This window comes from Cyclopterus lumpus, chromosome 7, assembly GCF_009769545.1.
Source record: "Cyclopterus lumpus isolate fCycLum1 chromosome 7, fCycLum1.pri, whole genome shotgun sequence".
Classification (NCBI taxonomy): domain Eukaryota; kingdom Metazoa; phylum Chordata; class Actinopteri; order Perciformes; family Cyclopteridae; genus Cyclopterus; species Cyclopterus lumpus.
Window position 1 is genome coordinate 24,398,427 of NC_046972.1, and position 27,096 is coordinate 24,425,522.

Consider the following 27,096-nt stretch of genomic DNA (forward strand, 5'->3'; position numbering starts at 1 on the left):
GTCTGTCTCTCTCTACCTTCCTGTACCTGTCTGTCTATGTACCTGTCTCTCTCTCTACCTTTCTGTCTCTGTACCTGTCTCACTCTATCCCTACGTACCTTTCTGTCTCTGTACCTGTCTGTCTCTGTACCTGTCTGTCTCTGTACCTTTCTGTCTCTGTACCTTTCTTTCTCTGTACCTGTCTGTCTCTCTTTTTACCTGTCTGTCTCTCTACATTTCTGTCTCTGTACCTTTCTGTCTCTGTACCTGTCTGTCTCTGTACCTTTCTGTCTCTGTACCTTTCTTTCTCTGTACCTGTCTGTCTCTCTTTTTACCTGTCTGTCTCTCTACATTTCTGTCTCTGTACCTGTCTGTCTCTGTACCTGTCTTTCCCTCTCTACCTTCCTGTACCTGTCTGTCTATGTACCTGTCTCTCTCTCTCTACCTTTCTGTCTCTGTACCTGTCTCACTCTATCCCTGCGTACCTTTCTGTCTCTGTACCTGTCTGTCTCTTTACCTTTCTGTCTCTGTACCTTTCTTTCTCTGTACCTGTCTGTCTCTCTACCTTCCTGTACCTGTTTGTCTATGTACCTGTCTCTCTCTCTCTCTACCTTTCTCTCTCTGTACCTGTCTCACTCTATCCCTGCGTACCTTTCTGTCTCTGTACTTGTCTGTCTCTCTGTGTACCTGTCGGCCTCTCTGTCCCTGTCTGTCTCTCTACCTGTCTGTCTCTGTACCTGTCTCACTCTATTCCTGCGTACCTTTCTGTCTCTGTACTTGTCTGTCTCTCTTTGTACCTGTCGGCCTCTCTGTCCCTGTATGTCTCTCTACCTGTCTGTCTCTGTACCTGTCTCTCTCTCTACCTGTCTGTCAGTTGGATGAGATGCAGTGGTCTGGAGGAGATAAATGGGTTCCAGACTCCATCTGTAGTTTACCCTGTAGACCAGGAGAGAGGAAGAAGATGGTGAAAGGAGTTCCATGCTGCTGGCACTGTGAGGTAAAACAAGAGATGTATTTATTAATTATATTAACTACATGTGAGATTGACTTATGTATTATATAAAGTACATGTGAGTATATTTATATGATATAAACAGCTGTTTCCAGTTGTAGATGTTCCTGCTCAATCATTCCTCAACAGTGCAGCCTGAAGGGGGGCGCTGAGGGGCGTTAGACTTATAGAGGATCAGAGGATCAGATCACACCTTTTATATCAGAGGACAGAAGTGTCTCTGTCTGGACCGGAACCAGAGACCTTGTGGTTTAGACCCTAGACCAGGTCCTCTTTGGTGATCTATTAGAACACACTACCCTGTAGAAGACTTCTGTACTTTTAAAGTGTCTCTCCCTCTGACCTGTCTCTCTCGCTAAGATCAGACTCTCAATTCAATTCAGAGGGGCTTCCTTGGCAAAGCATATGTATATAATATCTATAAATATAATAAAATAACTCTCTCTGACCTGTCTCTCTCTCTGACCTGTCTCCAGCTCTGTGATGGGTATCAGTACCAGTTGGATGAGTTTACCTGTGAGACCTGCCCACCAAACATGCGCCCCGCCCCCAACAGAACCACCTGTCGCCCGACTCCAATCATCAAACTGGAGTGGAATTCCCCCTGGGCCCTAGTGCCTGCCTCTCTTGCCCTCCTCGGCATTCTTGCAACGAGTGCTGTGATGATCACCTTCATCCGCTTCAATGACACCCCCATCGTCAGGGCGTCAGGGCGGGAGCTGAGCTACGTGCTACTGACAGGTACGACTGACAGGTGCTACTGACAGGTGCTACTGACAGGTACTACTGACAGGTACTACTGACAGGTAATACTGACAGGGACATGTTTCTGGATTACATTACATTTAGCTAACGTTTCCAAAGCGACTTATACACCGTAGACACAGCTACGGGGAGCAATTCAGGGTTAAGTGTCTTGCTCAAGGACACATCGACTAGGGCGGGCCGTGAGAGGGGATCGAACCGCCGATCTTCTGATTGAAAGACGGACCAGTCACTGGATCTGGGGCTTGGCTCACTAGAAACCTCCTGGTTTGGGTCTGGGTCTCAGTGGTAGAGCAGGGTTCTCCTTCACTCAGATGGATCGCGGTTCCCCGGCTCAGCAAGACCATGTTGATGTGTCCTTGGGCAATGCATCACACATTGGTTTTCTGAAGGGTCTCAATGCTTCATTATTTCCTGTAGGAGGTGACGACAGTGAATATCGGACAGAACCAGAATTACTCTGTGATCAAAATGTCCTGATGATAGACTTTACCTGTCTCCCTCTCTGCAGGTATCTTCCTGATCTACCTGATCACCTTCCTGATGATCGCCGAGCCCGGGGCGGTGGCTTGTGCATTCCGCCGCCTGCTGCTGGGCCTCGGCATGGCCATCACCTACTCCGCCATGTTGACCAAAACCAACCGCATCTACCGCATCTTCGAACAGGGCAAGAGGTCGGTGAGCCCGCCCAAATTCATCAGCCCCACATCCCAGCTCATCATCACCTTCATCCTCATCTCCGTCCAGGTGAGAACCCAGGTATCAAACCACGGCCTGTTTCTGTTCCAGCAGCTCGTGACATGATTCGGGTTCATCGTTCCACGTGTCTTTGTGTTTCAGGTCCTCGGCGTGTTCGTGTGGTTCGGTGTCGTCCCTCCTCACACCATCATCGACTACGAGGAGCTCCGCCCCCCAAACCCGGACCTGGCCCGAGGCATCCTGAAATGTGACATGTCTGATCTGTCAATCATCTGCTGCCTCAGCTACAGCATTGTACTTATGGTAACATATTGGTCCAGTATTGGTCCTTCATTGATCTGCGATTGATCATCTGGTGTCGAATACTGATTTCAGACGGAGATGAACTGTTTTCCTGCTTTTGATTTGTGTGAACCTCCTCTGAGATACGTGCTGTAAAAGGCTGTACTGCCTTTGTTGCTAGGTAACGTGTACGGTGTACGCAGTGAAGAGTCGTGGCGTTCCAGAGACATTTAACGAGGCCAAGCCGATCGGATTCACCATGTACACCACCTGCATCATCTGGCTGGCCTTTGTACCCATCTTCTTTGGCACGGCCAAGTCCACGGAGAAGGTAAGACCAGGATGCACAACCCTGTTCCACCAAAAGGACCAGACAAGGGGACTTGTGGAAAATAAAGTGTTAAATGAGCCGAACAAAGAACATGAAGAGAGACACTCTGAGGAGACCAAGGTTGGAGAGCATTGGGCCCAGGTGCTCCCTGTCATGTGAGGGCCCGACTACCAAAGACATCGACTTGCCAGAAAAGAGATAACAAGGTGTAACAAAGCAGGCAAGGGAAGGAACCTTCTGGAGAGCAATAGAGGAGGATCCTCTATCAGGATAGACAGAAGTACGATAGATGTCATGTGACCAGAAGTTTAAAAAAACAGTTACAACACATTCAATGCATATGAATATAATGAGAGCAGTATGATGATGGAAAGGTTACAACTACCAATAATACAGTGGATAAAGCAGGAATGGTATCGGCAACACTAACAGCAATGCAACTAGCAATAACAGTGATAATAGCAGGAGTTGTCGGGCCAGGATCAGGGTCCAGATAAAACCAGGACCGGGGTCTAGATAGAACCAGGACCAGTGTCCAGATAGAACCAGGACCAGTGTCCAGATAGAACCAGGACCAGGGTCCAGATAAATCCAGGACCAGGGTCCAGATAAAACCAGGACCAGGACAAGGGTCTAGATAGAACCAGGACAAGCGTCCAGATAATACTAGGACCAGGGTCTAGATAAAACCAGGACCAGGCTCTAGATAAAACCAGGACCAGACTCTAGATAGAACCAGGACCGGCACAAAGCCTCTGAGCAGAGTGTTTCATGTGCATTCATTATTCATACCGTGAAGACGCAGAATAAACATTGTGGCGTTCAGAGTTTCGTTTCCTCCGAGGACAAAAAGCTCGAGCCGTGAAACAGAAATCAGGTGAACGCTGAGGGAAAGAGATGTTTGGTGTCTCTGGTTCAGTGCGAGTCCACCAGCCTTTAATGCATCGGAGATAAACCGGCGGAACAGATTATACAGATTATAAATCAACACAGGACGTAATTATAGAACGATAACTTTGTGAAAGTTACGCAGAGCTTCAGCCAGCAGACAGGAACACATCCGACTTATCAGAGGAGACAAAGAAGACTTCACATGAAAGGATTCTCAGCTCGTCTTCTTCTCCTCTTTCAGGCTCAATGACTCAGATCTGCTTCCTGCTTCCTGTGAAGAGAAGCTGAGATCCTTAGAAGGATTCAGGATTTAACAATCAGGATTATGTTATTATGAGTTTAGAGACATCCTCATTTCTCCTCTTCATGTCTTATTGAGGTAGAAGATACACACACACACACACACAGAGATACACACACACACAAAGATACACACACACACACAGACACACACACAGATACACACACACACACAGATACACACACACACACACAGACACACACACAGATACACACACACACACACACACAGACACACAGATATACACACACACAGATACACACACAGAGATACACACACACACATACAGATACACACACACAGACACACACACACAGATACACACACACACACACAGATACACACAGAGATACACACACACACACACACAGATACACACACACACACAGATACACAAACACAGACAGATACACACACACACACACACACACAGAGATACACACACACACAGACACACACAGAGATACACACACACACAGACACACACAGACACACAGAGATACACACACACACAGACACACAGACACACACACAGACACACACAGAGATACACACACACACACACACACACAGATACACACACACACACACACAGATACACACACACAGAGATACACACACACAGACAGATACACACACACACACAGAGATACACACACACAGACACACACTCATTGTGTCATTAAAGAGGTTCTATGGGTACTGTAGGTTCTTCTTGTGTCATTGAAGAGGTCCTCCAGGTGGTTATTGTGTCATTAAAGAGGTTCTATGGGTCCTGTTGGTGGTTCTTGTGTCATTGAAGAGGTTCTATGGGTCCTGTTGGTGGTTCTTGTGTCATTGAAGAGGTTATATGGGTCCTGTAGGTGGTTCTTGTGTCATTAGAGAGGTCCTTGGGGTCCTGCAGGGTCTCAGTAAAAGTCTCTTTCTGTCTACAGATGTTCATCCAGACCGCCACGCTGACCGTCTCCATGTCTCTCAGTGCATTTGTTTCTCTCGGGATGCTCTACATGCCGAAGGTCTACGTCATCATCTGTCACCCCGAGCAGAACGTGCAGAAGAGGAAGAAGAGCTTCAAGGTCTAAACTCGACTTCACTGAGATGCCTGATGGTTGCTGCGTTGCTGCGTTGCTGCGTTGCTGCGTTGCTGCGTTGCTGCGTCGCCTGTTCTCATGGTTTCTGTGTTGCAGGCTGTTGCCCAAGCTGCCAGAGTGTCAACGTCTCAACGATCTCTCTCTGAGAAACAGAACGGAGAGACGAAGATTGAACCAGACAGATCGCAGTAATACGACAGTAATACTGCAATAATACTGCAGTAATACTACAAATAACAGGTATTGAAACTACACACTAAGGTATGTCTGTCTGTCTGTCTGTCTGCCTGCCTGTCTGCCTGTCTGCCTGTCTGTCTGCCTCCATTTAAATGTGTCCATTAATACTATAATAATAATGTTTAACTGACTAGTCTACTGATCGTGAACACCCCCAGTAGTTAGATGAGTAGGCTACAACCCGGTAACACGCTACATGCTAAACATTAGCATGTTAGGGTTGTGTTCAGCCAATCAGATGCCTCCATTCCTTTCATGTCAGGAACAGGAAAGGGGAGGGGCCTGCAGGTGAAGTCGGGATGCCACTTTGTGTTTGCTTAGCTGTTGGTCATGTGACTTAAACATAACACAGTTATTTATATATTTTTTTCTACTCAGTCTGATGATTGACAGGCAAGGGGCGGGGTTTATGTTCTTATATTGTATGTTGTATGGTCAGGAGGCGGAGCCAACACGTTTGTCTATTGAACAGGACGAAGATGATTCCTGGCGTCTGGAAACTGCCGCAGATATTTCTGGAGGAGCTGCTGAATATTTCAGCTGCTTGTTAAAGATTCATCCGGATGTTCACAGCTGAGTAGCTGTGTGCTCGGGAGCAAGGCACTAACCCCGCTGGCTCACGGTTCAATTCCCTGTAGAACAAATCAACTTCTGTCTTCCTTGCTGCCCAGGGAACAGAACCATCAACCCTATACCATCATATCCGAGTGGGAACCTGAGTCTGAACATGTCCAATTTAAAGGTTTAGAGGGTCTGGTTTTTGGGGTTAGTTAAACCAGATAACCAGTAGGATGGTTTAGAGGGTCTGGTTTTTGGGGTCAGTTAAACCAGATAACCAGTAGGATGGTTTAGAGGGTCTGGTTTTTGGGGTCAGTTAAACCAGATAACCAGTAGGATGGTTTAGAGGGTCTGGTTTTTGGGTTAGTTAAACCAGATAACCAGTAGGATGGTTTAGAGGGTCTGGTTGTTGGGTTAGTTAAACCAGATAACCAGTAGGATGGTTTAGAGGGTCTGGTTGTTGGGTTAGTTAAACCAGATAACCAGTAGGATGATTTAGAGGGTCTGGTTGTTGGGGTTAGTTAAGCCAGATAACCAGTAGGATGGTTTAGAGGGTCTGGTTGTTGGGGTTAGTTAAGCCAGATAACCAGTAGGATGGTTTAGAGGGTCTGGTTGTTGGGTTAGTTAAGCCAGATAACCAGTAGGATGGTTTAGAGGGTCTGGTTGTTGGGGTCAGTTAAGCCAGATAACCAGGAAATAAACTGGGTATGTGGTTCTTCGTTCAGGATTCAACGCCTTACTCTGTTTTTATTCTCTCTTTTTAGGTAGCTACTGATCAATTCCTGTTCAGAGCATGATGACATCATCTTCATGAAGATCACATGGTCCCCACACACACAAACACACTGACCAGCAACACGTCAAAATAAAACTATCCAATGGGCTTTTATTGTGAAATCCAGGAGTCTTTGTGTTTCAGACAGGAAGTCCTCAGCAGGTGTGTTCAGGTGTCGGCGCTAACGAGTTACTACCGCGGGACATTTTAAACATTGCATGTGTTTGTTGTAACAAATGTTCCGTAAACAAACTTGTTAATGCTTCGTCTTTATTGCAAAAGACTGAATTGCAAATAAATGACTGTTGGTTAACTGAACTGTTGCATCAGTAATCAAACATGTGTACACGCGTCTGAGGAATCGTACCGTCGGCTCGTTGACCAGCAGTACAACGTTCATGCGTCAGGTGGTATTCTTTGCTTCTGATAACGAAGAACCTGAAGGAGTCAACTCCGGACTTCTTCTCTGAATTTTGATCAAGATGAATATTAAATATTGGGACATCAAATTCATACTGGTCGCGTCCAGTTAGACAGTCCCCTGTTCTTTTTGAGGTTCTCCTAGAAACCACTGTGGACTCCGACCTGGACGCTGAAGAGACACCTGGAGGGACAGGTGAACCATCGGGAGACCAACATTGAAGCATTGATCACAGCAGGAAGCAGCTAATTGTTACATTTATTTTATGAATAGGCTTTTATTTTGGTAGCGGTGTCATGTGATTCAGAAGTTTCACTTTCAGTGTTGTTGTTACATTTAAAGTAAAGTACTACTTGGAATCAGAGGATAGAAACAAGAAGCGTGAATATCTCTGTAATCAATTATTTAGTGTTCAATATATTTAATTATTCAGCTTCATGTGTGACTTTAAAGGATCTTTCTGTTGCTCAGCATGAAAACATTTCAACTCCAACCGTTGACATGATGATGAATCTTCTGAGGAGGACTTCAGAGAAGGGACGTCAGAGGGGGCGGGGTCAGAGGGGGCGGGGCCACAGGGGCGGAGTCAGAGGGAAGCACTGATGATGCCGAATGTGACTCCAAACGGGCGCTGGTTTATTATAGTTTATTGATTATTACAGATTTTTTTTAGTGTTGTCCCTCAACTCTTCAAATTAATAATGATTTGATAACTAATAAATACGTCACTTTTAATACATAATTAGTTCTTTGTATATGAGAATGAATGACTGAAAACTCTTCAATATGAAATGAGTAGAAGAAGAAACCGTGATGTCACCCAATGCTTGTGGAGCGCCATTTTGAAGCCTCAAAATCAGGGTTTTGACTTTGTTTGTTTTTTTGCAACCAGAAGTGAAACGAGGGGGCGGAGCTAAACATAACTAAAAATGTTGAGGCCCAAAATGTAATATTTAACTTTGATAAAGTGAAAACGCACGAAAGGGTTAAAGTTGTGAGACAAAAACAAGGACAGCGCCATGGTGACGACCTGTCAATCACCTTGTAGCCCCGCCCTACAAACACTAGGTTTTAGAGAAAATATTAATTTGTCTGTTTGGGATTCTTAACGCTAGATTCGTTAAAAAAAAAAAGTATATTAATAATAAAGGTTACAACACGTATCAAAATGAGCAGTAAAGTGTTAAAAAGAACAAAGAATAATACATAACTATATATTTACACATATGAATGAATCTGAACGAGGTCTGAGAACTACAAGTAGCCTACAAATCTAACAGGAAGTTACTGTTTCTGTGACTCCTGTTTATTCTTCAGGTTTATCTCTCCTCCTCTTCCTCTTCCTTCTCCTCCTCCTCCTCTTTCTCTTCCTCTTCCTCCTCCTCCTGCTCTTCCTCTTCCTCCTCCTCCTCCTCCTTCTCTTCCTCTTCTTCCTCCTCCTCTTTCCTCCTCCTCCTCCTCCTTCTCTTCATCTTCCTCCTCCTCCTGCTCTTCCTCTTCCTCCTCCTCCTCTTTCCTCCTCCTCCTGCTCCTCCTCTTCCTCCTCCTCCTCCTCCTCCTCCTCTTTCCTCCTCCTCCTGGGTTAGGGTTCTGCAGGCTGATCTCATCTCCTCCACAGCCTCATCAACCCTGTGGTTTCACCTGATGATGATGATCTGAGAGGAGCTGCTGCCTCCTGCTGGAGCAACCTGACATCACACCTGAGCTGCTCTCATCAGAAGAGCTTCTACTTTATAAGGTTGAAGATATATTCTTATATATTTATATTTATATTTATATATATAATTAATATATAATATTTATAATTATAAATATAATAATGATATATATATATATATACACACACATATATGTATATTTGTAATCATAATTTTAAAAAGCTGAAAAAAAACAAAAAAAGGATATGTATGATTATTATATTATATTTATAATTATAAATATTATTAACATTTATTTAATTAATCAACAACAATTCAGCTTTAATTAATCAAAGTCTCCGTACGTAAGTCTCTTAATTGCATCCTCGTTTCCTTCGCAAGGAAACCATGCGAGGAGAGAGGAAACGAGACTGAGTCTGATCCGGATCCGTTTCTTCACTCGACTCTTCCTGTCTGATCCGGATCCGTTTCTTCACTCGACTCTTCCTGTCTGATCCGGATCCGTTTCTTCACTCGACTCTTCCTGTCTGATCCGGATCCGTTTCTTCACTCGACACTTCCTGTCCGATCCGGATCCGTTTCTTCACTCGACTCTTCCTGTCCGATCCGGATCCGTTTCTTCACTCGACTCTTCCTGTCTGATCCGGATCCGTTTCTTCACTCGACTGTTTCTGTGTGTCAGATCCAACATGGCGGCCTCTGCTGCTTCACGTGAGCTCTTTACGGAGGCAGTGAGAGCGGTTCTTCACTCTTGGCCGGTTCTTCAGGTAAATATGAGCCGAGTCGGAACCCCCTAAACCCTAAACCCTGAACCCTCACCTCCTAAACCCTCACCCCCTAAACCCTGAACCCTCACCCCTGAACCCTCACCCCCTAAACCCTAAACCCCTACAGTTTATTAGTGATACGCTTCTGTATTTTAATGCTTTCTCATCATTGTTTTTTCTAAACTTTTCTGCTAATAAAGCTTGATTGAATAGAAGCGAGAGCTGGAAGCACTGTTCCAGTGTTTGTGTCAGGGGCTTTTATTGTGAAGGAGACAACGGAAGCAGGAACATAGGAGTTCTAAGCGTGTGAAGAGATGAAGTGGTTTCTGTCTCTTCCAGACTAGGAGCCCCGTGTTATTAGTGTATTACTATTATAAAGTAATGGCACCATAACCCTATATAGGGGTCCAGAACTCTCTATGGGTCCAGAACTCTCTATTGGGGGGGGGGGGGGTCGGAACTCTATGGGTCCAGACTTCTCTAGAGGGGGGGGGGGTCCAGAACTCTCTATGGGTCCAGACCTCTCTAGGGGGGGGGGGTCCAGAACTCTCTATGGGTCCAGACCTCTCTAAGGGTGGGTTCCAGAACTCTCTATGGTCCAGACCTCTCTAGGGGGGGGTGGGGGGGGGGGGGTCGGAACTCTATGGGTCCATACCTCTCTAGGGGGGTTCGGAACTCTATGGGTCCAGACCTCTCTAGGGGGGGGGGGGGGTCCAGAACTCTCTATGGGTCCAGACCTCTCTAGGTTGGGGGGGGGGGGGGTGTCCAGAACTCTCTATGGGTCCAGACCTCTCTAAGGGGGGGGGTTCCAGAACTCTCTATGGTCCAGACCTCTCTAGGGGGGGGGGGGGGGTCCAGAACTCTCTATGGGTCCAGACCTCTCTAAGGGGGGGGGTTCCAGAACTCTCTATGGGTCCAGACCTCTCTTTAGCCTCAGATCTGTGTTTACGTCCTCAGATCGCCGTGGACAACGGGTTTGGGGGCGTGTTCGGACAGCAGAAAGCTGATTGGATGGTGGACGTAGTACAGCAGTATTTCCATGACAATGGTAGGTAACCATGGTAACCTGTTAACGTTTAACTTTATTCTAATATATAATAAGTATATCATATATTAACTAAATATAATGTGTGTGTGTGTAGCTGACCTGCAGAACGGGGAGGTGGAGGACTTCCTTGCTGACTTGATGGATCAGGAGTTCGACACCATGGTGGATGATGAGAGTTTACCTCAGGTACACACACACACACACACACAAGCACACACACACACACACACACTGTTAAAGAAACTACACACTTTCTGCTCAGAGGGTTATTTTGTCTTCATTTGAAAAACGTGACATGCAACAGATAGTAAGATAGTATGTGAAGAAACAAAACAGGAAGCTGTACAGGAAGAGCTGAAGAGCTGCAGACGAAGAGCTGAAGACGAAGAGCTGCAGACGAAGAGCTGAAGATGAAGAGCTGTAGACGAAGAGCTGTAGACGAAGAGCTGTAGACGAAGGGCTGTAGATGAAGAGCTGCAGACGAAGAGCTGAAGACGAAGAGCTGTAGATGAAGAGCTGCAGACGAAGAGCTGTAGATGAAGAGCTGTAGATGAAGAGCTGCAGACGAAGAGCTGAAGATGAAGAGCTGTAGACGAAGAGCTGAAGACGAAGAGCTGTAGATGAAGAGCTGCAGACGAAGAGCTGCAGACGAAGAGCTGAAGATGAAGAGCTGTAGATGAAGAGCTGAAGACGAAGAGCTGCAGACGAAGAGCTGTAGATGAAGAGCTGCAGACGAAGAGCTGCAGACGAAGAGCTGAAGATGAAGAGCTGTAGACGAAGAGCTGAAGATGAAGAGCTGCAGACGAAGAGCTGAAGATGAAGAGCTGTAGACGAAGAGCTGAAGATGAAGAGCTGCAGACGAAGAGCTGTAGATGAAGAGCTGAAGATGAAGAGCTGCAGACGAAGAGCTGTAGACGAAGAGCTGTAGATGAAGAGCTGCAGACGAAGAGCTGAAGATGAAGAGCTGCAGACGAAGAGCGTTAGTTGAACAAATTGCTGCAGGTCACGTGACGTTTACCCGGATCCTCGTGCATTTCCAGGTGTGTGACAGTCTGATGCAGGCCTTCCTTCAGTGGCAGCAGGGGGCGCTACAGCAGCTCAAACACACCATCAACACTCTTACACAGAAGAAGAGTCAGAGGGCAAAGGTCACGGCTCCGCCCACGCATTCTGATGAAGACAGCGACGATGGAACAGAGGTACGTCTCACCTGACGGCTCTAATGCACGACGTCACGGTGAAGTGTGACCTCAGTGAATTAATGTCTCTCTGTGCTCAGGTGATGGAGTGTGAATCCTCCAGTCCGTCGGTCAGCAGCAGAGATCCTCCTCCTCCTCCTCCTCCTCCTCCTCGGGATGAAGAGGACGGCTGGACGGTTGTGCGTAAGAAGAAGTGAAGAGGAAGATGAAGTGCAGGATGAACTGTTGAACTGGTCGGCTGACATTTCACCTCTTTGGAACGGGTCTGAGCATGAGCTGTTTCTAACGGGAGCTGACGGTGTAGCGGTGTAACGGTGTAGCGGTGTAGCGGTGTAGCGGCGTAACGTGTTCTCCTCCCGGAGGAGCGACGCTCCACCACTCACCTCGTTGGTCTGGTTGTTTTTATATTAAACCTGTTGAGTTTACTGTGGCGTGTCATCCCTCTATAGTCTGACTTTATCACTATAGTAGACATATTTGACCTTTACTTCACACTACACTATGACTCACCACACCAGTAGTATAGAAAGTCATAGTATAGATATATATAGTACGACTTGTAAAATGTAATTACAAAGTCATAGTATATATATATATATAGTACGTCTTGTAAAATGTAATTACAAAGTCATAGTATATATATATATATATATATAGTACGTCTTGTAAAATGTAATTACAAAGTCATAGTATAGTTTGTAGTAAATAGAATTGTATAGAACTTACCGGGAGGTCTATGTTTACGAACTCTGGGTCAAACGAGGTTGCGGATACAAGCTAGGCTAGGGTAAGGAGATGAGTCCTCCTTAGGGCTCAGCCTTAGAGATAGGGTAAGGAGATGAGTCCTCCTTAGGGCTCAGCCTTAGAGATAGGGTAAGGAGATGAGTCCTCCTTAGGGCTCAGCCTTAGAGATAGGGTAAGGAGATGAGGTTCCTCCTTAGGGCTCAGCCTTAGAGATAGGGTAAGGAGATGAGGTTCCTCCTTAGGGCTCAGCCTTAGAGATAGGGTAAGGAGATGAGGTTCCTCCTTAGGGCTCAACCTTAGAGATAGGGTAAGGAGATGAGGTTCCTCCTTAGGGCTCAGCCTTAGAGATAGGGTAAGGAGATGAGGTTCCTCCTTAGGGCTCAGCCTTAGAGATAGGGTAAGGAGATGAGGTTCCTCCTTAGGGCTCAGCCTTAGAGATAGGGTAAGGAGATGAGTCCTCCTTAGGGCTCAGCCTTAGAGATAGGGTAAGGAGATGAGTCCTCCTTAGGGCTCAGCCTTAGAGATAGGGTAAGGAGATGAGTTTCCTCTGTAAGGCTCAGCCTTAGAGATAGGGTAAGGAGATGAGTCCTCAGTCTTAGAGATAGGGTAAGGAGATGAGTTTCCTCCTTAGGGCTCAGCCTTAGAGATAAGGTAAGGAGATGAGTTTCCTCTGTAGGGCTCAGCCTTAGAGATAGGGTAAGGAGATGAGTTTCCTCTGTAGGACTCAGCCTTAGAGATAGGGTAAGGAGATGAGTTTCCTCTGTAGGGCTCAGTCTTAGAGATAGGGTAAGGAGATGAGTTTCCTCTGTAGGACTCAGTCTTAGAGATAGGGTAAGGAGATGAGTTTCCTCTGTAGGGCTCAGCCTTAGAGATAGGGTAAGGAGATGAGTTTCCTCTGTAGGGCTCAGCCTTAGAGATAGGGTAAGGAGATGAGTTTCCTCTGTAGGGCTCAGCCTTAGAGATAGAGTAAGGAGATGAGTCATCTGTAGGCCTTAGCCTTAGAGATAGGGTAAGGAGATGAGTCCTCTGTAGGGCTCAGCCTTAGAGATAGGGTAAGGAGATGAGTTTCCTCTGTAGGACTCAGTCTTAGAGATAGGGTAAGGAGATGAGTTTCCTCTGTAGGGCTCAGCCTTAGAGATAAGGTAAGGAGATGAGTTTCCTCTGTAGGGCTCAGTCTTAGAGATAAGGTAAGGAGATGAGTTTCCTCTGTAGGGCTCAGCCTTAGAGATAGGGTAAGGAGATGAGTTTCCTCTGTAGGGCTCAGCCTTAGAGATAGGGTAAGGAGATGAGTTTCCTCTGTAGGACTCAGTCTTAGAGATAGGGTAAGGAGATGAGTTTCCTCTGTAGGGCTCAGCCTTAGAGATAGGGTAAGGAGATGAGTTTCCTCTGTAGGGCTCAGCCTTAGAGATAGGGTAAGGAGATGAGTTTCCTCTGTAGGACTCAGTCTTAGAGATAGGGTAAGGAGATGAGTTTCCTCTGTAGGGCTCAGCCTTAGAGATAGGGTAAGGAGATGAGTTTCCTCTGTAGGGCTCAGCCTTAGAGATAAGGTAAGGAGATGAGTTTCCTCTGTAGGGCTCAGCCTTAGAGATAGGGTAAGGAGATGAGTTTCCTCTGTAGGGCTCAGCCTTAGAGATAGGGTAAGGAGATGAGTTTCCTCTGTAGGACTCAGTCTTAGAGATAGGGTAAGGAGATGAGTTTCCTCTGTAGGGCTCAGCCTTAGAGATAGGGTAAGGAGATGAGTTTCCTCTGTAGGGCTCAGCCTTAGAGATAAGGTAAGGAGATGAGTTTCCTCTGTAGGGCTCAGCCTTAGAGATAGGGTAAGGAGATGAGTCCTCTGTAGGGCTCAGCCTTAAGAGACCCTTTCCGGGGAGTTCTCGGGCCTCACAAGCACCACCTTTTTCTCCTACACTGTCAACCAATGGAAGGAGCATCACTACCAGCCCACCGAGACATGCCTTGTACGCCTTGGACTCAAGACTTTAAAAAGTATGACCTGGACCAAGGCTACCATTGAGTACCCGTTCACCCCCAACACGGTGCACCTGTTTGAGTCATCTCGTCTCAAGAAAGTCTGCACGACTTTGCAAGGAACTGGATATTAACCCTTTATAACTCAATGTCCATTCATTGTCACCAGCACAGGTCAGAGGTCAAAGCAAACATCTCCGACAAGCTTTCATCTTTATTTTCAGAGAAGAAATATTCCACACAAATGAACAAATGTAAAAAACATCAATGTCACTGACAGGGAAGAGGGCGGTTCTGGGGGTCATTTCAAGGCACTATTTATTACATGAACATGGAAACGAGTGAGAGCAGGTGGACAGGTCAGAGGTCATCAGAGGACGACTCAGTTTTACATACTGTCGATGCAAACAGCATCATCATCATCATCAGTGAGACGGTCGGCTGCTGTACGAAGCTACAGTGTGCTCATCTCAACCAAAATCAGGTAGTTTAGAAGTGTTAGAAGTCTCTGATCGATATTCAATAAACAATTAGAGGGCGCGTCTGTAAAATACAAACTCGGTTAACAGAAACTTTAAGGGCAGAAAATCAGTAAAAATAAAAGAAACAATAAAAAGACATCAGAAAATATCAGAAATCGGCAGAAAATCAGTTACAACGCAAACAAACTTTCAGAAAATGATTTCTAAAAGGAGGGAAGTTACACCTCAACATATATATATATATATATATATATATATATATATATATATATATATATATATATATATATATATATGTGAACTGTATACTACTACAGTACTACAGTACTGTATAGTACTATAGTACTATAATAACACCATAGTACTATAAGAGAAAGAAAAACAGAATGGTTCTCAATGTTCTTCAAAGACGAGGCGTTAAGAGAACTCAACCTCTGTTGAAGATGAATATAACCCTATCCCTATCATGGTGAAGGTCGAGGAGGACGTGAATATAACCCTATCCCTATCATGGTGAAGGTCGAGGACATGGATATAACCCTATCCCTATCATGGTGAAGGGCAGAAACCCAAAGATTAAATTCTAGTATTTATGAATGATTCCACTTCAGGTTATTGCTTTGTGTCATCTTTAAACTGTAAACGCTCTGGAAGTTATCCATCAATCAATCAATCAATTAATCCAACGATGGATTGATTGATTGATGGATCAATCGTTGGGATGTGTACATGAAAACCAAGCTGTCAGACAGTCGGTGATAATTTCCGTCGTCCCATGAACTCAACACTGACACAGATTTATAACATGTCCTCTACACAACGAGTGTACATCAGGGTGTGTACATCAATGTGTGTACATCAGGGTGTGTACATCAATGTGTGTGCCTATGTGTGTACATCAGGGTGTGTACATCAATGTGTGTGCCTATGTGTGTACATCAGGGTGTGTACATCAATGTGTGTGCATATGTGTGTACATCAGGGTGTGTACATCAATGTGTGTGCCTATGTGTGTACATCAGGGTGTGTATATCAATGTGTGTGCCTATGTGTGTACATCAGGGTGTGTATATGCGAGTACAGTGCGTGTCTATGTGTGTAGCCATGCGTGCTGCAGACACTGAGCTGCAGTCGCCCTGCGTTCCGGCTGCAGCTCCAACATGGTCAACAGGAAGTCACTGAACTGAGCCGCCTGGTCCAGAGGCCACTCGTACTTCTCCAGCAGCACCTCAAACAGACCCCAAGGCTTCAGGCTGGAGATGTGACGCAGCTCACCTAAGACGGGAGAAGACAGGTGAGACAGGAGAAGACAGGCGAGACTGGTACACACAGAAAGACAGACAGACTGTCTCACCTTTCCTGTTGAAGTACTCTCTGGAGTACCTGCCAGACAAAGCAAAGGGCAGAGGAATCGAACCGAGGAGCTCGATGACATGAGCGATGTGATCTGAACACAAATAATAAAAAGAGAGACTGAAGTACTCTCTAGTACAAATACTAGTGTAGTAAGACTCTAGTAGTGTTCACAGTACAATGAATATTATAATGTGTAGTACCTTCGTCTCTGGTGTAATCTTCTCCTGAGTGAGGTTCAAACATGTAATCTCCTGTCGCCAACTCAAAAGCCTGAAACATCCATCAATATATCAATACACGGAAACATCCATAAATGTATCAATGCACAGAAACATCCATAAATGTATCAATACACAGAAACATCCATAAATGTATCAATACACAGAAACATCCATCAATATATCCTGCTGGGCCCATGAGGGCGCAAGGGCCCTAAAGCTTCCGGGGGACCAGGATGCAGAAGCCTGGATTTAGGGAGTGATGTCACTCTCCTACGACCAGGGCTGATAACTGGACCCAAGGGGCCCCCTATCCCAGTCTCCTGTGTCCATGGGGATACGCAGAATTATCCCACCACCCACATTAAGGTTCAGACCACAAGGGGCACTTTTGAAGGGAGGACCCACAGCCGACTGAGGCCTCGTCAAACAAAGTGTTTTCCGAGTTCCCCCTGGAAGAAGAGTAAAATGTTGTCAGCCCAGGACCGTATGGGACCACACAGTTGGAAGACCCCAACCTTGAACAAGCCAGTCAGAACTTGATGGTGCTCGAGGAGAATCCGGTAGAAGGGGTGAGCGTTACCACCTTCCCACATTTTTCTGTGAAAAATTGCCTCCTATATAGGGTAGCTAAGCTGGGGGAACTTGTCGTTGAACAGTTGCTGATCCCTAAACGCTATGTTGCAAAAATGTACCTAGCCCATTCACACCTGTTGGGAGCTCATCTGGGAGTAGAGACCTACGACAGAATCCTGGGTCACTTCTACTGGCCAGGGGTGGAGAGAGCGGTCCAGGATTACTGCAAAAGCTGCCGGGAGTGCCAGAATACAGCTCCAAAGGTACACTACCAGAACCTGTTTATCCCATTACCCTTAGCATCGTTACATCTTGGTCATCATGGTCTATGCCACCCGCTACCCAGAGGCAGTCCCATTACACACCGCAAGTGCTAAGGCAGTTGCCAAATAACGGTTCCTCTTTTTTAGTCGAGTAGGCATTGTGAAAGAGGTCATAACTGACATGGGAAGCTGCTTCATGTCTCGGGTAATGAAGGAAGTGTGCAAGTTTTGGAGACGCATGGATGGCCTTGTAGAACGCTTCAATAAGACCCTAAAACATCAAATGCTGAGAAAGACGATTGTTGTGGATGGGAAGCCTGGGAACAACAGCCATCGCCCCACCACTCTGTGATGGAGTACATTGACCAGAATGCAAGTTCGGCATGGGTCATATTAAGTGATGGAAAGGGTGAGCAAGGTCAACTATAAAAAGGTAAGACAACCTGGGAGAAGGAAACCCTATCAAATGTATCACACCAATCTCTTGAAGAAATGGCATGCCCCTGTCGATGTTCCAATACCAACGTTACCCGTTGATCCTGTCCCTTCACAGGTACCTCTAGGCCCCCAGTTGGGCCCGGCCCACCTACAACAAATGGTGTAACTGACCAGTCAGTTCCAGGATGTGTTCTCTGACCTACCTGGACGCACCAATGTGATCCAACATGACATAATCACCGAGCCAAAAAAGAAGGTGAGGCTTTGGCCCTATCGCATCCCAGAGGCACAGAGGGATACCATTAAAGAAGAGGTGAGAAAGATGTTGGCAATGGGGGTTATTTAGGAGTCTCATAGTGCTTGGTCCAGCATCATTGTTCTGATTCCCAAACCGGATGGCACAGAGATTCTGTAATGATTTTAGGAAAGTGACTAAAATCTCAAAATTTGATGCCTACCCTATGCCTAAAATGGATGAGTTGATTGAGCGACTAGGCCAAGCCCGTTTTGTGTCCACTCTTGAACTCACCAAGGGTTATTGGCAGGTTCCCCTTACCGAAAAGAGCCAATGAAAAGACGGCATTTGCTACCCCAGAAGGCCTGTACCACTATAAAGTCCTGCCCTTCGGAGTCCATGGAGCGCCAGCCACCTTCCAGAGGATGATGGACCAGGTGCTCCTACCTCATCGTGAGTATGCAGCTTTCTACTTAGACGATGTTATCGTCCACAGTCCCGACTGGAACTTCCACTTAGGCCACTTGAGAGCTGTCTCAGGAAGTCTACAGTAAGCTGGCCTGATTGCTAATCCCAAAAACTGCCACTTTGGTCTTGAAGAGGCACAGTACCTCTGCTACACCAATGGGAGAGGTGTAATACCCCAACTCCAGAAGGTGGAAGCCATTACCACCTGGCCTAAGCCAGAAACGAATATGCAAGTAAAAACATTCCTGGGACCGGTGGGCTATCAGTGTTTTTATCCCTCACTTTGCTACCATTGCAGCCCCCTACATGAAATGACAAAAGACAGCCACCCACACCATGTACCCTTCAGAAGGCCTTATGCACCGAGCCGCTCTGCCCACACAGGACCAAGGAACCGGCTCACACCAGTCGTGAGACCTGACGTTTGACCCCAACCCCTTTTACCCTATTTATTAAAGGACACTTTTTATTACTGTACCACTGTCTCTGAACCTCCTGATTTTGTTCTGAATCTTGCTTCCCAGTCCCCTGGTGTTGCCACAATATACACAGAAACAACATCCAACATGAATACAATACTACTATCTGCAGTGTGGGTGTGGGTGTACCATGCAGGCGGTGCTCCAGATGTCGGCAGGTGGTCCATACTCTGCTCCAATCAGAACCTCCAGAGCTCTGTATTGTCTGGTCTGAATGTCCTCTGTGAAGTGTTTGTGCTGGACGGACAAGGAGAGATAGAGAGGAGACGTCTGATTGGTTCATACAGAGAGAGGAGATGTCTGATTGGTTCATACTGAGAGAGAGGGGAGACGTCTGATTGGTTCATACAGAGAGAGGAGATGTCTGATTGGTTCATACAGAGAGAGGAGATGTCTGATTGGTTCATACTGACGCTACATAGAGGAGGAGGAGGAGTCTGTCGTGCCAGTATGAACCAATTAGAGGGATGAAGATGTCTCACCACCCAGCATGCATTTCCCAGGTCAGCGATCTTCACTCTGAGTTTGTGGGCGTTCTGAGGATCCAGAGGACTGAGGACAAAGTCTGACGCACTGAACACTGAAACACACAAACAAGAAGTATATCACTGTATTAAACTGTGTGTGTGTGTACTGTATATTTGACTTTATTCATCCCCAGGGGGAGGTTTCTTAAGATACTGTGCTTACTGTAGTTTATCTGTATGTGTGTGTATATACACTGTATTTACTGGATATACTGTAGTACACATCTATAGTATTTTCTCACCATCTCGTCCGCTCGAGTACCCTGACTGAGTAGAAAGTGCTGATTCAGACGTCGCTGACATCACAGAGCTGGAGAAGCCTGACAGGCCGGAGGCGGGGCTGGAGAACCGTCCGGGGGCGTGGCCGTTACAACTGTCCTCCAACCAGGAACAAGTAGAGTCGGAGCTCGCTTTGCTGTTGGCTGTGGAGCAGGAAGTGTTGCCGTTAACGACCAGAGAGCCTGAGAGCAAAGGAGTGCATGTTTATGTTTTTGACACACACCTGTTCTACCACAGTAGAGCCTTTTTAATAAATACATTAAAAAAAAAAATATATATATACACACACACAAATAATAATAATAAGTATATATATAAATAAATAAACTACTATAATACTGAAACATAGTAAGTACTCACAGGCAACGTCTGCGTGGTCAGACTGGATCACACCGTCCTCCTCCTCTATCTTCTGAACACACAGGAGGAAACATGAACGTTAAAAGGAAGCTCTGAGGTCTGACTCTCCGTTCTGGAGGGGAACCCTAACCCCTTAACCCCAACACCCTCCTAACCCCCTTAACCCCTTAACCCCAACACCCTCCTAACCCCCTTAACCCCAACACCCTCCTAACCCCAACACCCTCCTAACCCCAACACCCTCCTAACCCCAACACCCTCTTAACCCCAACACCCTCCTAACCCCCTTAACCCCTTAACCCCAACACCCTCCTAACCCCCTTAACCCTTTAACCCCAACACCCTCCTAACCCCCTTAACCCTTTAACCCCAACACCCTCCTAACCCCTTAACCCCAACACCCTCCTAACCCCCTTAACCCCAACACCCTCCTAACCCCCTTAACCCTTTAACCCCAACACCCTCCTAACCCCCTTAACCCCTTAACCCCAACACCCTCCTAACCCCCTTAACCCCTTTAACCCTAAGCCCTCCTACCCCTCCTTCAGGATACGAGCCGCAACCTCTGCCTTTTCTAGAGTAGTAGTAGTACTTTTAAGGTAGTATGACAGTACTACTACAGTAATTGTGCAGTACTATTAAAAGGTAGTATTGCAGTAATATATTATGGTAATATATTACAGTACCTGGATGTCCACCAGTCTCTCCTCCAACAGTCTCTGTTGATTCTTTGCTTTCCTCTTCATCTTCTTCTTCTTGTTCTTAGACAGCTTACCGCCCTACGCACACGCACACACACACACACACACACAGTGTTAAAAAGACTACACACTAATGACCACACACTTTCTGCTCAGAGGGTTATTTGAAGGCATTTGAAAAAAACGTGACATGCAAAAAATGCGTGTTGTACTGGGATCAAACCAGTCCTGAAACAGGTCCTCAATGGGATGTAAACAATGAGAACACAGCAGGCATCACACCTGGACACTTACCTGTAGATCCCTGGGAGCCGTGCTAACTAAGACACGTATAGGCAGACAGACAGGGAGAGAGGGAGAGAGACAGGAAGATAACATCAGAAACAGAAGAAATAAAGATTGAAGAGTGGAAAATAACAGACAGTGTCAGATAGACAGACATAGAGTCAGATAGACAGACAGGTAGACAGACATAGAGAAGCAGATAGACAGACATAGAGTCAGATAGACAGACAGGTAGACAGACATAGAGAAGCAGATAGACAGACAGGTAGACAGACATAGAGAAGCAGATAGACAGACATAGAGTCAGATAGACAGACAGGTAGACAGACATAGAGAAGCAGATAGACAGACATAGAGTCAGATAGACAGACAGGTAGACAGACATAGAGTCAGATAGACAGACAGAGTCAGGTAGACAGACATAGAGAAGCAGGTAGACAGACAGGTAGACAGACATAGAGTCAGGTAGACAGACATAGAGAAGCAGATAGACAGACAGGTAGACAGACATACAGTGTCAGATAGAAAGACAGGTAGACAAACATACAGTGTCAGATAGACAGACAGAGTCAGATAGACAGACAGGTAGACAGACAGAGTCAGATAGATAGACAGACAGGTAGACAGACATAGAGAAGCAGACAGACAAGGCAGGCTGTTCTGCCTGCCTTGTCTGTCTGAACAGAGTGGAACCCACAGCTCCCAGTTCCAAGTGATCACATTGACGTTCTGACCAATCACATGGCTGGTCCTCACCTGATGACCCGGAAGGGGGCGGAGCCCCAGCTCTCTGCCAGACGGTTGCTTCGGCTGCCAGCCTCCTGATGTAAACCTCATCAACGTCCAATAAGATGTTCTCTGGTTTGAGGTCAGTGTGGATGATCTTACACTTAGTGTGGAGGTAGTCCAGACCCTGCAGCACCTGCAAACACACCGCGAGTCACGGAAAAGGTCAACATTGCGCCAGGGTCATTCCCGTCAGAGGTCACGTCAGAGGTCAAGTCAGAGGTCAAGTCAGAGGTCAAGTCAGAGTCGCATAGGTCACGTCAGAGGTCAAGTCAGAGTCGCATAGGTCACGTCAGAGGTCAAATCAGAGGTTCCGTATGGGGGCAAGTCAGAGGTCACGTCAGAGGTCAAGTCAGAGGTCAAGTCAGAGGTCACGTCAGAGGTCAAGTCAGAGGTCAAGTCAGAGGTCCCGTCAGAGGTCAAGTCAGAGGTCACATCAGAGGTCCCGTCAGAGGTCAAGTCAGAGGTCAAGTCAGAAGTCACGTCAGAGGTCAAGTCAGAGGTCAAGTCAGAAGTCACGTCAGAGGTCACGTCAGAGGTCACGTCAGAGGTCCCGTCAGAGTCCCCGGGATCACGTCAAAGTCGCAAAGGTCACGTCAGAGTCACGTTGTTGTTGTCAGTATGCGTGTTACCTGTCTGATGATGGTCTTGACGCAGATGAGAGGAAGTCCCATGTAGTTTGACTTAATGATCCATTTTAACAGCTGATGACCCAAAACCTCCAGAACCATACAGACATCTGAGAAAGGCTGAGGAAACTATTGACCGACCAAGACACACAGACAGGTAGACAGACAGGTAGTCAGGTGACGATGGAGGATACGGATTCCGTTGACTCCAGAGATCTTGAAGTCGTCTATCAGCTGGACGATGGTTTCTCTGTAGGGGTCAGACGGGTCACTGTCTCTCACCTGTAAACAAACAGACTGGTTACCTGTGGACACAGTTTTAATTGAAAAGGAGTGAAGGTGCAGGACAGACCAACGCGGTTCAATGTCATTACCACAACGATAGCAACAATAGCCCGTTTAGTGATTATCATTCAGCTTTTATCTCCAAATGGAATAATTCCCGAGGAGCCCTAGAGGTTGTTAGACAGCCTGGTACAGGTACAGGGGTCGGAGAACCTCAGATGAAACCGTTTGTACTCACACATCGGAGCAGTTTGATCTCGTCCACAGCCGTCTCGGTGTAGTGCGGAGCGCTCTTCACCACCTTCAGCGCCACAAAACGCTTCCTCCTTAACACACACAGATTCAGAGGGATTTGACAAAGCTCTAATAGAAGTGCACAAATAATTGAAAGATCTGTCGAAGTGTTTTCACAAAAAGGTGTTAGTGTGTATATTGTGCGTCGTACTGCAGATCCCAGCAGAGCCAGACTGTAGAGAAATGACCCCAGCCAAGTTTTCTGACCACATGGTACCTCCCATTAAACAAATCACCGATCTTCACTGGGTAGTAACCACCTGCAACACAAAAGGCACAGCATAGGTAGGGTGGTACTGTACTGGACTCCAGGAGGTGGTCGGGAGGGGACACCACCTGGGGACTCAAGGAGGTCCAGGAGGTGGTTGGGAGGAACGCCACCTGGGGACTCAAGGAGGTCCAGGAGGTGGTTGGGAGGGAACACCACCTGGGGACTCAAGGAGGTGGTTGGGAGGAACGCCACCTGGGGACTCAAGGAGGTCCAGGAGGTGGTTGGGAGGGAACACCACCTGGGGACTCAAGGAGGTCCAGGAGGTGGTTGGGAGGGAACACCACCTGGGGACTCCAGGAGGTGGTCGAGAGGAACGCCACCTGGGGACTCCAGGGGGTGGTCGGGAGGAACGCCACCTGGGGATTCCAGGAGGTGGTTGGGAGGAACACCACCTGGGGACTCCAGGAGGTGGTTGGGAGGGAAAGCCACCTGGGGACTCCAGGAGGTGGTTGGGAGGAACACCACCTGGGGACTCCAGGAGGTGGTTGGGAACAGACAACAGACTCACCTTTGCAATAATCTGAAGGGTCTTCCTGCTCTTCATCGTCAGAGCCCAGCAGCTGTGCAGGGGGCGGGGTTAACTCCGGAGGAGGCGGGCTCAAAGTAAAAGGGGGTGTCGTCATTTGTGGGGCGGCTGATGGCACCATGGGAGGCAGACCGATGTGTGGACTCAGAGAGTCGAGGGAGCCGAGGAAGGAGGCAGACGAGCAGGTGGGGGTGTAGAGATGCGAGGAGATACTGGAAGTGAATGTCACCGACGTCAGCAGGAAGGGGTCAGGGTGGGAGGGGCCTAACTGAGGGCTGGGAGGAGTTTTGGCAGAAACTGACTTTGATTCAGATGTATTGTGGGTAATGTCGTGTGATAAGATTGGAGGCAATTTGGAAGGGTCAGTTTGGCCTTCTGGCAGATTCTGATCAACATTTCGAAGAGTTCTGTGACGCGATCTGGAGGAATTCTGGGTAAAATTTTGGTTAACAGTTGATGGTGATTGACTTGGACTGTGGGCGGGATTTTTAAATGTGGCAAGAGGTGATTGGCTGAAAATCTGAGGCGTCAATGGTGCCGTTAGGTAGGTGTTTTGGAAAGTAATTTCTGGGGGCACCAGTTGGGCAACTGGATCAAGATGTGGGGGGGTGGTCTCAAGGGTGTTCTGGGGAGGTGGTGAGAGGGATCGAGGGACACCTTTGGGGGCCATCATGGTGGTGTCAGGGGGTAACGTGGGGGTGCGTGGATGGGTCTGTCGGGGTGCTGGAGTGGATTCGTGGACGTCTTCAGGACATGGTGCATTCTGTGAGGATGTGGTGGTGTCTGAAGCACGTTGGAGGGGCAGCAGGCTGGTTTGGGGGCTACTCTGCTGAGGTGTTGGGGAGAGGCTGCTGTTGGCATTTGGACTCTGAAGGTCACAGAGGTCACCAGGCCTGAAACGGGACAATAAAAAGGTCAACACTAAGAATGTTGGCCTGTCTGAACATGGGAGAGGTTATTTAAGATGTTCTGATATCTCCAGAATTAAAAACATTCAAATGTTCTCTTGAACAAGGGAACGCAGATCATAGGAAATATGTTCTTTCAAGAGTAAATTATTGATTGACTTCCATCAAACTCAATGGCTATAAATAGAGCTGTCGAAAAAAGATCAATGGGATCGATCTGAATTACAAAAGGAAAAGAAAGATCTCATCCTTTGTTTGCATCTGATCCTCTCGTGCAAATATATATTATATATAATATATATATAGATATTTAAGCATTGATGACAGCGCCTCGTGAAATACACCTGAGCTTCCAGCTACGCAGCCCGTTGGCCAATCAGAGACCACGAATGTACCTGTGCAGGTGATGACGTCATTCTGACCAAATTCACTCAGTCAAAGAGACAACATGGATCGTATATCTGTGTCGCACACACACAGCTGCTCTCCATGAGTCACAGAGAGTGTACTGAAATAGACTGAGAGAGAGAGTGTGTGTGAGAGAATGTGTGTGTGTGTGTGTTCATGATTCACTCTTTGCTTCTATTATCGGAGCAGAGTCCCTCAGATGGAGCACCAAACTTGTTTCCGTCAGTACGAGACCAGCTAGCTTAGCACAAAGACTAGAAGCAGGGGGAAACTGTTAGCCTAGCTTAGCACAAAGACTCACCTGTGTTACCTTGTTTACTATGCAGAAGGGTTGAGTATTGTTTCATACCACAAGATAACCCCTTGAGACCCCAGACGCTGTGATAGAAACCCCTTCGGACCCCCGACGCCGTGATAGAAACCCCTTCAGACCCCCGACGCCGTGCTAGAAACCCCTTGAGACCCCCGACACCGTGATAGAAACCCCTTCGGACCCCCGACGCCGTGCTAGAAACCCCTTCGGACACACACACACACACACACACACACACACACACACACACACACACACACACACACACACACACACACACACACACACACACACACACACACACACACACACACACACACACACACACACACACACCTAAATATAGCCTGTGGGGGGGGGGGGGGGGGGGGGGGGGGGGGGGGGGGGGGGGGGGTCAGCAGTCAATCTGGTCTCAGGTCTCTGCTGGTTTCTTACCGGTTCTCGTCTGTTCGGGCTCTCCGGTGCTTCTTGCCTCTCCGCCGGTGTTTCTTGGCCGTGGTGGCGGCGTCGTCACCGGTTCCTCCAGCGACCGCTGCTGGGAGGAACCACACATCAAGAGTTGTTCCCCATTAGAACCTCATGCAGAAACAGCAATATGACCGGCTTTAATACCGGAAGCTCCAGTTAGAGTCATGTACTGTTGTTCACTAGTAAACAGAAGCATCGTTCTTCATCCTGTGATGTGAATATAATATTATACATTACTACCACCTGATCATGTGACCCCAGAACATTAACAACCAGTTCATCAAGTGTCTGCAGGAGGAAAACCACCTGGGACCACCTGGGACCACCTGGGACCAGCTGTGAGGAGCAGCACCTCCATGCTGGCTGGCTGTGACGTCATAACTAACTGTTAGCCAGTAGGAGCTAGCTTATCACGGTCTACTTTACCTATTAGCATCCTGGGTCCGGGTCTCTGCTCTGGTTCTGGACTCACGGGACTGTGAAGGCTCGCGTCAACAAGTTAGCTCAGTAGCTCCGTGAAACGGTGAAGTAACCCGGGTGAGAACGGGTCAGTTAGCTCGTTAGCCTGTTAGCTCTCCCTGCAGACCCTTCATGGTCTCAACAGCTGCTGTCAGTCGGACACCGGACACCAGGCTTTGCACATGCGCAGTAGCGAGCGAGCTGAGTCTGGACCATACTGGGACCGGAAGCGGAAGTAGACCATTTTACACTAGAGGGGGGGGGGAGAGGGGGGGGCGGCTGGAGTCCCTAACCCTCAATATACAAGATATTGATCACGTTTAGAAACGATATTATCAATATACAAGATATTGATC

At 47.2% G+C, this 27,096-nt stretch overlaps 3 protein-coding genes across 3 annotated transcripts in view; 2 read left to right on the plus strand and 1 right to left on the minus strand.

Annotated features, from left to right (window-relative positions):
• grm6a (glutamate receptor, metabotropic 6a) overlaps positions 1-7,181 on the plus strand; it is a gene marked incomplete at its 5' end in the record, with an annotated part of 20,314 nt that extends 13,133 nt beyond the window's left edge. Inside the window, 8 exons of the mRNA XM_034538149.1 lie at positions 854-976; positions 1,468-1,732; positions 2,268-2,503; positions 2,597-2,758; positions 2,919-3,068; positions 5,196-5,336; positions 5,448-5,591; positions 6,911-7,181. Of these exons, the coding sequence (XP_034394040.1) occupies positions 854-976; positions 1,468-1,732; positions 2,268-2,503; positions 2,597-2,758; positions 2,919-3,068; positions 5,196-5,336; positions 5,448-5,543 (1,173 nt within the window). The remainder of the gene's footprint in view (positions 1-853; positions 977-1,467; positions 1,733-2,267; positions 2,504-2,596; positions 2,759-2,918; positions 3,069-5,195; positions 5,337-5,447; positions 5,592-6,910) is intronic.
• A 2,220-nt stretch (positions 7,182-9,401) lies between these two features.
• Positions 9,402-12,440, plus strand: tsr2 (TSR2 ribosome maturation factor). The gene is made up of 5 exons (XM_034537171.1): positions 9,402-9,767; positions 10,725-10,815; positions 10,910-11,001; positions 11,856-12,014; positions 12,095-12,440. Exons 1-5 carry the CDS (start codon positions 9,690-9,692, stop codon positions 12,209-12,211), a joined length of 537 nt encoding a protein of 178 aa, XP_034393062.1. The 5' UTR covers positions 9,402-9,689; the 3' UTR covers positions 12,212-12,440.
• A 3,858-nt stretch (positions 12,441-16,298) lies between these two features.
• Positions 16,299-26,936, minus strand: srpk3 (SRSF protein kinase 3). The gene is made up of 17 exons (XM_034536342.1): positions 26,708-26,936; positions 26,249-26,348; positions 24,167-25,077; positions 23,539-23,647; positions 23,332-23,419; positions 23,003-23,090; positions 22,812-22,918; positions 22,150-22,315; positions 21,403-21,428; positions 21,094-21,186; positions 20,408-20,459; positions 20,011-20,229; positions 19,724-19,821; positions 19,371-19,478; positions 16,765-16,834; positions 16,563-16,655; positions 16,299-16,483 (listed from the first exon to the last, which is right to left on the minus strand). Exons 1-17 carry the CDS (start codon positions 26,715-26,717, stop codon positions 16,299-16,301), a joined length of 2,523 nt encoding a protein of 840 aa, XP_034392233.1. The 5' UTR covers positions 26,718-26,936.
• Positions 26,937-27,096: the final 160 nt, after the last annotated feature.